Source organism: Sitophilus oryzae, unplaced genomic scaffold (assembly GCF_002938485.1).
Source record: "Sitophilus oryzae breed Bouriz unplaced genomic scaffold, Soryzae_2.0 scaffold_1167_pilon_pilon, whole genome shotgun sequence".
Taxonomy (NCBI): domain Eukaryota; kingdom Metazoa; phylum Arthropoda; class Insecta; order Coleoptera; family Curculionidae; genus Sitophilus; species Sitophilus oryzae.
Genome location: NW_022145801.1, coordinates 1,270,315 through 1,284,784, shown reverse-complemented (window position 1 = coordinate 1,284,784; position 14,470 = coordinate 1,270,315). Strand labels below are relative to the sequence as shown.

The window sequence follows — 14,470 nt, the reverse complement described above, 5'->3', positions numbered from 1 at the left end:
AGTATTAATTTTTGCGACGTGACTGACAACACACAAAAGCAATTATAACGCCTAGGCATAAAAATAAAGCACTTTTACGGCATAGCACAAAAGTACGAAATGGTACGAAATATATTAAAACTGTCATAGTGTCAAATTCAACGAGCGTAACCATAGTTTCCCGATATACGTATAATTACTTACAAGGTATTACTTTTAAATCTTTTTATATTATTTGGAATGTTTGAAATTGTTTAAAAAAATATTTGTGGCATTTAAAAAAAATAGCATGTTCTATTCAGAGTAAAAATGATTTTTTGTGTCCTCATCTGTATGTCAAACGTCCACTCCACAACCTCACCACAAAAAATATAATTTTTACTCCTAATAAAACAATATACTATTTTTGCTCTTATATCGCTAAAAATTATGACGTACGGATTTTGTCCAAATTTTTCGAAGGCTTGCCCTGTGTGGAGATTAATCAATACTGATTTAGAAATAACAAAAAAACAATTTAAGCGCAAATAATTGAATTTCCTTTAACGTAGAAGTGAATGTAGGAATTTTCAGTAAAAGAGGTGTCTTGTTAAATAGAAAAATAAACTATTTTCAAGAGAACTCCACGCTGAGCTTGCTAAATTTGACACATTTGGGACTGCACCAGATTGGCAAATAGCACATCCTTTAAAGTGCAATATTGCAATTTTATGTATTTACCCCAACTGTACCGAATGTTACCACCGTCTTTTTTGTATACAGTTTGAAATTTTAATTTCCGTCCATATTGGATTTAAAATTAATGAAGTATTTGTTAATTTTTGTCTTAAATTTTGGAATAATTTTTACACTTTAGTTTTGGCTGTTTATAAAAACAAAGAAATTTGATTTTCATCTTAGAAGTAAAACTGTTTTGATTTTTCAAAACCTTCAAAAGACTTTTTTGTCAAAAGTCAAGTTTCGTTCAAAAAAAGTCAAAAATAGGGCAAGTTACGAATAGTTACCAATTAATTTGTTGATTAAGTAGATTTCAAGAACATATGGCTCAGGTTATTATTATTATTATAAATTTTGCGTTGCTCAATATATTGTTGATAAAGACACATACATACATAGCACAGATATTAATAATTTAGTAAGTCTTAAATTACAATATGAGAGCGCCAAAATTAATAAATGTAAAGATAGTATGAACAGAGACAATAGTTCAATTTCTTACAGTTCTCTGTTCCTGTTTGTTGTGCTCTAGTTTCGGTAATTAATGATTATGCTCGGTTGGTTTTGACTCGCTTAGCTAGTTTTGCCACGCTTGCTCGGTGCCAACTGGGCGTCAGATGAACGCTCAATTTGTAGATATTAGTTTAGTTTTAATCCTCTGCTAATGATGCTAAAATGGTTAGTAAAACGCGGGTTCAGTGCAATAGCAAACGGTAAAATTGTGTAGTAAATTGTAATGAATTAGTGTTTTATTTTGTATGATGATGTACATATTTTCAGGGCTGGTAGATCTCGATAAAAAAAAACATATTCTCTCTTTACCGTTTTCCAAATAAATTCAAAATAACCGAGTTATTTTAACTTGAAAATTAAAATAAACATGATTTTTTGCTCTAATTTTGAGAACCACTGGATCTTTTCTAGGTTTTCTTTCTAGTAAAATTAATCTACTACCTATGTTGTCATATTATCAACAAACTATGTTTTCTAACTAAGAACTAAAGAAAATTTCAAAAAAAATTTCAATAAATTCCACATTTTCAGAATGTTTTTCTGGGGTAGAAATATACTACCTCTAAAAATATTTGCACTTATTTAAGACTTACCCTGTAGAATAAGGAATACAATGAAAACATAATTTGAGGTCAATAAAATTTTATGTCAAATATGGCTTTTGAATAAAACGAAAACACATCTCAAACATAGTTTTAGTAACAATTTATTGTAATTTATGAAGTTACAATTATTATATCTATACAAAAATATGTATACAAAATGCATGTATACAAAAATATCATATAACTAAAAGTGTAATCTTATTGATAATTGGATATTGTTTTAATAGAGGATTAACTTTAATATTATAAAATATAGGGCGTTTTAAATATTTTCTAGTTTTAAGTATTTTTGTATTAAAATACATTCTATAAACAAAGGCACTTGAGTTATAATGAATAATTTACAATATAGGGTGGTCCGAACTGTATTCCGGAAACGTTGGCAACATATTCTGCAGATAAAAGTAAGTAAAAAAGTTCGTATGAATCTATGTCCTAAAATGCTTAGTTGTTTCGGAGATACAGGGTGTAAAAGTTTCATTTTTATTTCGATTTTTTCCAATTAATTTATGAAGTAATGTCAATATTTGGATTAAAATTGATATCTAGGAGTTTTTTGACATGAGAAATTTGATTTTAATGTCAATATAACTCCTACTTAGGGCGCCACCTACATCCTTTTTAACTGGTTTGAAGAGTAATAAATTTTCGTCCGTACCTGTATAAAACTACTGAGTAAAAAATATACATTTATGACATTTTTTACGTAAAAAAAACTCTTGGTAATAATCGCTACGAGTAATGATTCTCGAGATATTTGGAATCGAAATTATCAATACCTGTCATGATTGATATAAATTAAATATGTTGACTAAATAGTTATTAGACTGAAATCATAAATTTGAAATGTTTTTGTGCGAAAAGTTGAACAACAGAAACTGTTTTATTATCGTTTTTTCGTAGAAAAATTTATGATTAATTTAAAAAAATAAAATTTTTCCTAATTTATTATATCAGTCAAATAACTATCTACTCAACATGTTTATTTTTTCTCAATAATGTCATGTAATGACTATTTCCATTCTAAATATCTTGAGAACGGTTGCTCGTAGCGATTTTTACCAAGAGATGTTTTTTACGTTAAAAATCACGGAAATGTATATTTTTTTCCTCAGTAGTTTTATACAAATACGGACGAAAAGTTATAACTCTTCATAACAGTTAAACACATGTAAGTGGCGCCCCCTGCAAATAGGAGTCATATTGACATCAAAATCAAATTTCATATGTCAAAAAACTCCTAGATACCAATTTTCATCCAAATATTGACGTTACTTCATAAATTATTTGGAAAAAATCGAAATAAAAATGAAACTTCTACACCCTGTATCTCCGAAACTAAGCATTTTAGAACATACATTTTTACGAACTTTTTTACTTATTTTTATCTGCAGAATAGGCTGCCGAAGTTTCCGGAATACAGTTCGGACCACCCTGTATATCTACCTACATTCAAAAATTAAAATCACAAAGAACAAGTCGTACTAGTGACGCAACTTTCCGTAGATGTATCGTATTGATACCCAGAAGTACAATTCACCAAAACTACATAGTAATTGCCTAGAGCTAAGTAACACCCGTAGTACTGATTACAGTTTTCTGCTTCCCACGTTTGGGAGCTGTTACTACAACTCGATGGACCTGTGACACTTGATGTAGCAACTGTAGTAGTTGATGTAGTCGATGTAGTAGAACCATTACAAGCGATATCTTCATCGCAAGCTCCGGAAGTTGTATTGTAGCCCACTCCTGATGTGCAGTTGATGAGGACAACGTAGTAGTTCCACAAGACTTGCACGCAGGCGTAGTAGGAATCGCACTCTGTAGTCTCCCATCTATCTGAAGAGTTGGTACAATTGGATGGTACTTGTGAATTTACTGGGTTGTGATGTATTTGCAATACAGCAAACTGTAATTGAATTGTGTTAGTTTAGTTGCATAATATGTTTTATTATATGTTTGAGGACGATACCCAAGCAGCATTTGGACGTCGGGACAACGTTGTGTCACGCGACCAAACGTCGGGGCGCAACGTCGGCACAACCTCGTGCCAACCCTAGTCTGCACTAGTTTGGAGAATAATTTTTGGGTCGAAACGACGTTGGATACCGACGTTGGCTAGAAGCCTAATTTAGTACAAACTGCAACGTTGTTTAAAATCCTAATTCATAGAAATACAAAACTAATATGGCGTCTAAGTCGCGTTTTATCCTAAATTGGGATAATTATAGTAAAAATATTATTTTTATGATTTAGTTTGGTTTGATTTGGTTGACATATGTCAGATGGCAGTGAAGGAAAACAAAACAAAAGTATTTAAGTGTGGAGGATGTTTGAAGATCATAATTATTGAAACACTTTAACCGACTCTGTAACTCGTTACCCAAGGCAAAAAAGTTAAACGCAAACAACTTTATTGATAAATGTATTGTTTCTACTTTGAAAAATACTAATGGGCCTTAAAATTAAAGAACTTTTAAAAATTTTCTTAATTTTTTTTTTTAGTAAAATGAGAATAATTTATTCGCAGTCGAAAAAATTGTTTTCGCGTGTTTTTGGGGTCAAATATTTCAAGTTAATGTATTCAAAAGCAGGAATTGCTATTTTAGGAACGAAACATTTTCTTATTTAACAACATGGCGGCTTTCACTTTGTTGTTTTGGAGATTAAGATGGAGTAGTTCGAGTAGTCGCATACTGGACTAATAAAGTCGCAGTTTGGCCTTAACAGGTAGTATACTAGACGCAAGATTGCCTAATTTAGTCATCTTAGAGTCTAGCTTGTGCCGCCCTCTATAATCTAAATAAACGAGGGAGTGGATAAACTATCGGTAATATATGTCGATGTATATTTAAATTTAGTTTTATATGTACCCTTCTTATGTCCCATTTTAATTAAGTTTTTTATAAAAACAAAAACAGCACTGAACTGTCTGACTGAACAGAACAATGAAGTGAAAATTTAAGATTTAAGGTTATGGTTCAATACAGTTGCAAAAAGGTAGTGACTCGACGTCCTACCAACGTAAGAATAAGGAAATCTAAACAACGTTGGAATTAGCAAAACAGACGACGTTTGCATAACGTTGGAATAGGTCCTGAAACTGACGTCGGAAAACTCAATATTTTCCAACGTTATAACTACGTTGTCCGAATCACCTAAAGATCACTTAAGCAAAAAAGGTTACAAGACAACGTTTATTCGACGTCGCAGAAGCTTCTACTTTGCTGTAGTACTAGTCCAACGTCGGCACAACGTTATAAAAACGTTTAAATTTATTTTAATACCCAAGGTAGGGAGCTAACTATTTTTTGTAACTAATCCAACGTTGTGTTTAGTAAACATGTGGTTGCAAGTCGTGAAAATGCTACTTTGGTAGCTCCCAGCGCAAACCTAGTTACGGCACTGAGTTCTACGTGAAAAATTCTATGAACTCAGTTTTTATCTTTTCGATAAGTTATAAGATAACTGAGATACAAGGGAGGTCAAAAAATGCAACTTTTTCAAAAATTTTCTGTATTTTAGAAACCAGCTGGGAAAAATATGTGTGTAGAATTTAAAAAAAAGTAGTTCATTGATGTAAAAACCGCATCTTTGTATCTCTACTCAAAAACGAGAAACCCCATAAAACCCACGAAAATGGGACACCCTGTATATTAAGTTAATTTGAAAAATAGCTGGTTTGCTTTAAAACTAGTCAAGTATTCATTTTAGCTGTAACGTATATACCGCATGATCGAAAAAAACGATCGATGACATTCTCCACATAATTTTACATATAAAATAAAAGCAATCTTCATTTCGTAGCCATCGCCAACGCCGTTTTTTTTTCTATCCTATTCTATAATATCTGCAGTATACTCTACACAAAAACTCAGATATTCTTTTTTGTAATCCTTTTTACTATTTTTACATCAGTATTTTTTATATGTATAGCAATCGTCTTTTCACCTAGCTAGTATTTGTTTGTGGCAAAAATGTAACAGCAAATATTTAAAAAATATATCACCAATTCGTTAAATTTGGTAAATATTTGCTGTTATCTTTTGTTCGATTTTTAAAATCAAAAATACGTTTTACTTGGAAACATTTTTCAATAATATTTACTATATCTACCAAAAACAGGCACATTGCCATTATTTGTGAGTGTATGTAATATATATTTTATACCACATATATAAATAAAAAAAAATGAAAAGGCATAATATGCAGGTTCAGGACTAGAAAATAAACAAGCTTTTATTTAAAAAAGGAAGGGAGCTGATATGGAAGGTATAGGAGAATGAACCTTAAAGGTTGATTCTCACTATACCTTCCGTTTCTATTCCATATCCGTATTTTTTATTGTATTGACGCTATACATATTGCCTCCGTTCCGTATCAGTTCCATACTCTTTATTGCACAATTTATATCATTACGAAAGTTTTATTTAAAAATTTGTATCGTTTGAAAAAGCTAATAGATTTAACTAAGAGGTGAAAGAATAAATAAATATCTGCAAAATTTTAACAGAGCTGGTACAAATGTAAGAACTTGACAACGCTCTTTCCGATACGCTTCAGTCCGTCCGCCAACCAAATTAATGGAAAGAAAGGATATGGAACGGAAGGGAAACGGAACGGATAGTGTACATTGTCCTATTTATTTATATGATATAATATTTTATGTAAACGGAAGGGAGCTGATATTGAAGGCATAATGAGAATCAACCTTAAAACAGACATCATAAGGAAACTGCAGGTCGCACAATGCTCAAAGGAACGAAATATGCTGGGAATAACCAAGAGAGACCGCAAAACAATAGAATGGATACGACAAAAGACCTAGGTAATAGATGTCATCTACAGAGACAAATCCCTCAAGTGGTAATGGGCATGGCACCTGGCAAGAAGGACGGACAACAGATGGACCACAAAAACTACAGCATGGTACCCACTAGGGATTAAGAGACCTAGACCGAACCTGAGATGGGACAATGACGTTAGAAAATTAGCAGGGATAACTTGGGACCGCATAGCCAACAATAGACAACAATTGACCCAACTACAAAAAGAGTATCTAAATATAGGAGGGAGAAAATGGTTGAAAATAAGCTGAAAATAATGATTTAAAAAACTGCCGATGTTTTGACGTGCATTCTCGTCTTTTTCAAGGCTACTTTCAGCTTGACAAAGAACGAGAGTACATGTCGAAACGACGGCAATTTTTGAAATAAAAGGTTTATTAATTCTTGGTCCTAAACCTGCGAAAGTCAGTTCATATACAGGGTGATCCGAACTGTATTCCGGAAACTTCGGCAGCATATTCTGCAGATAAAAATATGTTAAAAAGTTCGTATAAATGTATGTCCTAAAATGCTTAGTTTTGGAGATATACTCTGTTTTTTTTTCTCAAGTAAGATTTCGACAGACGATGACAGAAGAAAAGCAGATGACGTCCCATACCAATCTAATTATTTAACTAAAAAAAGTTTCTAATAATTTTTAAGTTAACTATGGATGAGTTTAATTATAAATCCGTCATGCGTGGTCTCTTGTTGTTTTTAACCAGTTTTATTGGTTTATTTCAAAAATGACAGATCGTATTTCAATTTTATTGGTTTGACGGAACGATAAACGACAAACGGACGCCGATGCGTATGAACTCGCTTTTAGATTTTTGACGTTTGTCAAAGTCTTGCCAAATTATAGGTTAGAATTTTGTGTCAACTTTTAGTCAAATACTGCTTAGTCAAATACTAATTAGAAGATGATGCATTTTGATTCGTGTTATTACGTGTGTTTTGTGTCTTTTGAAATCAAGCGGAGGAAAAATCGAGTGAAAATTAACTGTAGACCCAGAGCACAGTTTATGGTTAATATTCGCTGCCCAGGCAGAAAGTCTTATACACCAATAAAGTTACCATCAATAAAGTTCGTATACCATCTCGTCGTAGATAAGTGCATCTCGAATATGGTAGGACGACCATACTAAACACATACTAAAAACTGGAGTAGCTATAAAATATCAACATCACACGATAGGTAAATAATGGATTTTAGTACTGCAGAAAAACAATGTCAAAAGGTACCTACTGGTTTAAAAAAATTAAGATTAAAGTTAATTAATTAACCTTTAAGATATAAAGTTTGGTAAATGTTATTATTAATAAAATAGTTTGTTTTATTTATGTTGTTTTATTTATTCCTGCGGAATATTACAAATTTGTATTTGTACATAAGTTATATTGATAAATATAATCACAAATGCGGGAAGTTTCATAAAGCTTGAAAGTAAGAAATAGTTCTTTTTTATATTTTTTTGTATGTGGCGTCTTGTTCTTGTTTGTTTTGTATTAACACATACCGTTTTTTATTAAATAAAATAACTCGATTATATTTTTTCAGTTTTATACAGTTTTTTTCACAACATTTTGAAGTAATCACTTGTCCTTGTCAGTCAAATTTTAAATATATTAATTTCCTGCTATGAGTTCCAGTTGTACCAACTTATTTCTTTGTAAAATAAAATAAATTACTTTGAAATTAAAATGACAGACACATCTATCACTGTCAAGGATCTTCTCGTTGGACAGACTATACATGGTGTAGAATGTGCATTTTTATTTCGATTTTTTCCAAATAATTTCTGAAGTAACATCAATATTTGGATTAAAATTGGTGTCTGGGAGTTTTTTGACATGAGAAATTTGATTTTGATGTCAATATGACTCCGATTTGTAGGGGGCGCCACCTACATGTGTTTTAACTATTTTGAAGAGTAATAACTTTTCGTCCGTACCTTACTCCGAAACTAAGCGTTTTAGGACAAACATTTATAGAAACTTTTTTACTTATTTTAATGTGCAGGATATGCTATCGAAGTTTCCGGAATACAATTCGGACCACCCTGTATAACATAAGGACGGAAATCTACAACGCTACACAAAAAATGTTGGTATTTCTAGTCCATCTAAATATAATATAACATTAATATGGAAATAAAAAAATTAAATTCGTTAATTTTAACTTCAAGCTGTCTAGATCCTTGTTTCGATGTTTCTGTTGCTTTATTTTAAGGAAAATAAATCAGTAACTAATGAAACATGGTTGCCGTTCAACATCTGTGCAAATTAACAAAGTTGCATTTTATTTTGTATTGGTTTTGTATTTTTGTATATCTAATAACACAAGAACGGATTCGTGTAAACAATTCAAAGTGAACAATTTGCTTCATTTTAAGGAGTTCTTAAAAAGGTTTCAAATACATTTTTCTGTAAAATTAAGTGGGGAAAACTTATTCATCATTTTTACGTACAAATTTACATGAAATTTTTTATGTCCAGGTTGGGACGATGCAACACATGGTACAAAATCAACCGTTTACTAATTTCCCAATACTTATTTTTGTGAATTTTTAGAGAAAATTACAGAAATCATGGACAGGGGGGTATATTAATATAGACATTATTAGGCGATGTGTAATAATCCCATTCTTTAAAATTTAAATTTAAATAGATCATATGATGTGATGTAAAAATAAAGGAGACTGTATGGAAAATACTAGAAAACATGTAGGTTTGAATGACGCGAAAAAAATATCCCTTTGTTAAGCAAAATAAAGGCTACATATGGTTTTTATTTCAAATATAAATAGCAATTTATAATTTCTAGACCGAGTGTGTTAATGACAGGAAAGTATTGCATAGACATTTAAAATATTCGTTGCTATGAAAATAATTTACGTCTCAAGTCATGTCTATAAAGTAATATTAGTTTATCTTTTGTAAATTATTATAGATGATCTAACTACTGTGATTGAATATAAATATTTTGTGTTAACACAAAGTGTTAAAATTGGTAACATTCTTAGAAGAAACTCTTTAACTAACTTGTTTTTTTGTATTTCTTACATAAAGGACAAATAAGAGGAATGTACTATATTTTAAATGTTAACTTACCAAAACTGAAGTGATTATTATTACAGGTACATTCATGTCGATTAATGTCAAAGATTGTACTGCAAAATATTTTCGGCTAATTTTGTAAATATACTCCACAGAAACTATTTACAACTCAAGATATCTTTAAGTTAATCCGGTATTGTAAACCAGATTTACTAAAAATATTAGATTTTTACTACACTATAAACATTAAGTGATAATAGACTTAAAATTGTAAAATGATATTTTGATTATTGCATATCCAAGTAAATAATACTTTCCTCGTATATATTTTATATAATATAAATAAATAAATAATACGTTTTTAAAGACACTTATCTGATACACTCATCCTTTTCTCGAAGGTATTAGCGGCACTTTTCACCACCCTGTAACTTCGTTGTGAATAAAGCAAGAATATTAATTTTCACTGCACATAAGGACATACTATAGCTGGCTAGATTAACAAAATATCTAGTAATTATACCTCATAATTTATGAATTATCGCTTGTCAAATTTCTTTAATTTCGACATTGACTCACTGACACATCATCAAAATTCTAAGGTAGGTACTTCTAGAAGAGCTACAAACTTCAAATTTTGAATTTTAGGTAGCTCTAAGCTTATAACCTAAGGAAAAAATGAAAAATCTCGAAATATCCTTATGGATTAAAAGTTAGCTCTCTAGTCGCTACCGGTTACTGACTTTCCAGTCGAGAAAAAGGTAGAAAACTGGAATTAATCGAAGCGGTCTCTTCTGAGTTTATTTGTACACGCTGGCGTCTCATACGCCGCGGATGCTCCAATGAGAACGACAGTTTGTATTGAAATGAAATTTTGTGAGCATATATTTTTAAAAATATAGAGAGTTCTACAGGGTGTCCCCAAAAAAAGTTACATATCAAAGTTGTGTTTTCTGTAATGGAACACCCTATAATAATATATTAATAATTAATTTTCGGATTCTGGGAGAAAAATAAAGGTGAGTTTTATAAGAGAAGTATATGACTAAAATGTAAGTTTTTTGACATATTTAACATTTTCTAGAAATAAAGGCTACATAAATTGGAATTTACCTGGTATAGTCTAATATGTAGCTAAATTAACTATTGTACTTTAAATCAAATTAAAACTTGATCCAAAAAGTTATACAGGGGGAGACAAAAATTAATATTGAACAATGGTAACCTTTAAAAGCACGTTACTCTTTTATTTTAAGTGGAACACCCAGTATATTATTCCGATATTCAATGGGGAATAAATGTCTCTTCAAAATATTATTAAGGTTATCTACCACTCAAACAAAGATTTTCCTAGATATTTTCATTTTTAGGGTTCCGTACCCAAAGGGTAAAAACGGGAACCCTATTACTAAGACTTCGGTGTCCGTTCGTCCGTCCGGCGTCCGTCCGTCTGGCACAAAGCTTTATCTTATGAACCGTTATAGCTAGACAGTTGAATTTTTTACAGATAATGTATCTATGTTGCCGCTATAAGAACAAATACTAAAAACAGAATTAAATAAATGTTTATAAATAAAAAAATCACAGATTTTGCAACATGCGCAACCATCATAGGCGTATTGAAAATCACCTGTTTTTTACATTTTATATTAATTTGTAGCGTCATTTGGGAGAGCTCAATAGAAATATAAAAGAACTAAACCTTGTTCGTTGGAAAGCAATTTGACATTCGTGACGTCAGCACGCCGGCAGTCTAACGTAAACGTATCATTGATCGCTATTCACAAATATATTCCAGATACGTATACAAGTTTAACGTTCGCAACGTTAAATAATTTTGATATTTGATTTTTATCGTGATGGTTTTGTGCAAAAGTGAAGAATTTAGTGAGGAAAATATTAATGATGGATATGAACGTGTGCGGATTCGTGATTGGTCACGATCACGGTCACGACACTATGACGGGCTCCTATACCCACGTAGGAGCCCAAAATATGCAAAAAGGGGGTCAGTTTAGCTTAAGTTTAGATTAGGTCTATATTTTTTATTAAAGATCTAAAATATTTTTTTAAAAATGATATACAAAAAATTTTGTAATTCACTTTAATGCAAAACCAACTAAAACCTAATTCTAATCTAACCTAAACTCACTCCTTCTTTTGCATATTTCGGGGTATTACCTGGGTATTCCTAGGTTTAACCAATATTCGAACTTAGGTGTAAATTTAAATTTATAGATGGCCTATAAATTTATATCCGCCGTACAAAAAAAAATACTTTTCACCAATTTTCACAATAAAAATTATTAAAAGTTATAAATCATAATATTTTTTTATAGAAATGAGGGAATAAGGGTGAACGGGGTGCCGCGCCGGTAGACCAAGAAGATACTTGAAATGTAAATGTTAATTTATACTCGAATGGAGTTGTCTCACAGTATAGGCATATTTTGAACCCCTACCGTGCATAGTTACTGCAGATAAAAATAAATTAAAATATAGTTGGCTCCAACGATAATTTAGTTTGCAGCTTCTTTTCATCATGCCTAATAAAAAACCGTCACAACCACTACTCATAGTATGTACCTATGTATTTTTAAACATCATTATGAAATTAAAAAATACATAGGTGCCCATAATATGAATAGCGGTATTTTTTTTTTCGTTCATCATAACGGATTTTGTTGTGCTGAAAATAAGCAGCAAAATATATTATCGATGTCAACAACTATACCTAATTTACATTCAGATGTCCAATTAATATAGAACATTATAACTATGCATACTTTTAAAAATTTGCTACCAATATATTTTGATAGTTGAGTTTTTGAAATTATTTGTTAGCTTCTTAAACAAAACAGACCCATAATAATTCAAGACTTCCAAGAATTATGAAGTAATCTCTAAGTCTACTATACGTAATTATTGCATGCCTTAAGTATTTGCAAAGTTAACAAAAATATTTCTTTGCGTACCTTGCAATTAATATATTTAATCCAATTTATCAGTTCTGCATCATATCCGAAATGTAGATTGTGTGTGACACAACGAAGAGTTAAAGTGCAACGTGAATGACCAGAAAAATATCTACTAGTAATTAAAACTTAACAAGTAAAAAAAAATTGTTAAGTTTTAATTACTAGTTACGCAGTCCTAGCCTGGCCAAACTTCAGGAGGTGATTCTTTGAGTGTTTTAAGGTAAAAAGTTCATATAAACATGTGTCCGGAAATGTATAATTTTAAAGATACAAGGGTCAAGGTGTTTTCTAATAGGCCTTTTTTATTAATATTCCAAAGATCTGTTGGCCGATTTTGTTGAAATTTCGCCATGTTGTGAACTTTGATAAGTTAGCACTAATTAAGTGATAATAAATTATTATTTACAACAATATTCAAAGGATAAAATCTTATCCCAATAAATATTTAGCAACGCCTTGGATTCATGTGTTTTTACGCCTGTTGGCGGTGGAAACCATGCAAGCTTTTTCTTTGGCCTAAGTTGTTAATTAAAAAAATAATAATCATAAAAAATATAGATACTAATAGCCTAAATTTTAGCAAAATGTATCAGCAGATCCGATGAGATCCGAGTTATTATGTTTTGGAACTTAATGATTTAATTAATTATTCCCTTTAATTATCTATCCTACGCGCCAAGAAAAATATTGCATTAGTCTAAATTTATTATTTATGTGATTCCACTCTTTCACGTACAATTTGCCCCTTGCTTCTTATACGGAAAGAGTTAGATTAAAATAGCCAAACTACCTAACAACCCATATGCCTTGACGCATATTCTTTTTTATAATAATATGGGCTTTCTTTATCCGCTGGCCCAGACAAACATCCAAATCCATAAAATAGTTGGCCCACACACACATACACTGATAAATTAATAAGACCACATTTCGGCCCTCAAACGTCCTTCGATGATCAACGGCTAAACTATCGACTTACGTGTTGACAAGTTGATTAGGCAGGTTATTGAACTCGTGTGGCATCGAGCATGTCGTTTTTTCAAAGATGGGTCCCATATAAACGCGGCCAGAAGTATTTTCAATACTAAAAGTACTTTCACTAAACATTATCTTTTAAGTAAGAATTTTACATAGGTCCAAGTTTTTAAGTCGTCGGTGACCGTGTGGTTTAAAGCGTTAGGACTTTACGGTGCTATGACGTTGGAGCCGTAGTAAGGCAGGGGTTCGAATCCTAAATTACTTATACGCGCATTCAAAATTTCAGCTAAATCGGAAAAAAAGTTACTGAAAAAAAATACTGAACAGTTTATTAAATTTTCTCTTTATCGAATTTAGTTTTCATTTCAGTTGAAAAAAGGAAAATTAGCATGACGACGACGTTGATTCCGACATTAACTATCGCAGTTGATGCCCGACCGCATTCTCTGGCAGTTCGAAAGAGATTAGGGCTGTCGGAACATTAACTAGTGCACCGCGCCGCTAATATTTGTCCTATTAAACTGGTATTCTCTGGTCGACAATAATCTTTCGCATACGGAAAACGGAGGCATTTAAAACCGATTTTTCAAATTGAATTTTTAATGGACAGCTTTAACTATATAGATTATTTAAAACGCGGGTAAAGAGTACGGTTATCAAAAATCAACTATGCAAAAACTTTTTCTACAAACGTGAAAAAATGACAATATTTGCGAATTGATAGCAATGTGCGAAATTGCACCTACGTTACAATGACACGGTGCGCGAAATAGTTCAGTCATTGGGGATTTTTGCTTGGAAAAAAGTCCGGAAG

The 14,470-nt window shown here is 31.5% G+C and overlaps 2 protein-coding genes across 2 annotated transcripts in view; both read right to left on the bottom strand.

The window, feature by feature from the left end:
- Window positions 1–14,470, bottom strand: part of LOC115888323 — a 422,982-nt gene that overhangs the window by 23,360 nt on the left and 385,152 nt on the right. The gene's annotated exons all lie outside the window — the stretch shown is intronic.
- Window positions 3,214–9,821, bottom strand: LOC115888361. Its single transcript, XM_030908072.1, has 2 exons — window positions 9,755–9,821; window positions 3,214–3,723 (listed from the first exon to the last, which is right to left on the bottom strand). Exons 1-2 carry the CDS (start codon window positions 9,788–9,790, stop codon window positions 3,280–3,282), a joined length of 480 nt encoding a protein of 159 aa, XP_030763932.1. The 5' UTR covers window positions 9,791–9,821; the 3' UTR covers window positions 3,214–3,279.

What these genes read in the sequence shown, in the direction of transcription:
- LOC115888361 (XM_030908072.1), bottom strand. Translation starts at nt 9,790, where the DNA reads ATGAATGTACCTGTAATAATAATCACTTCAGTTTTG. An exon ending in TAATAATCACTTCAGTTTTG is followed by an intron (nt 3,724 to 9,754) that starts GTAAGTTAACAT and finishes ATTCAATTACAG; the next exon opens with TTTGCTGTATTGCAAATACA.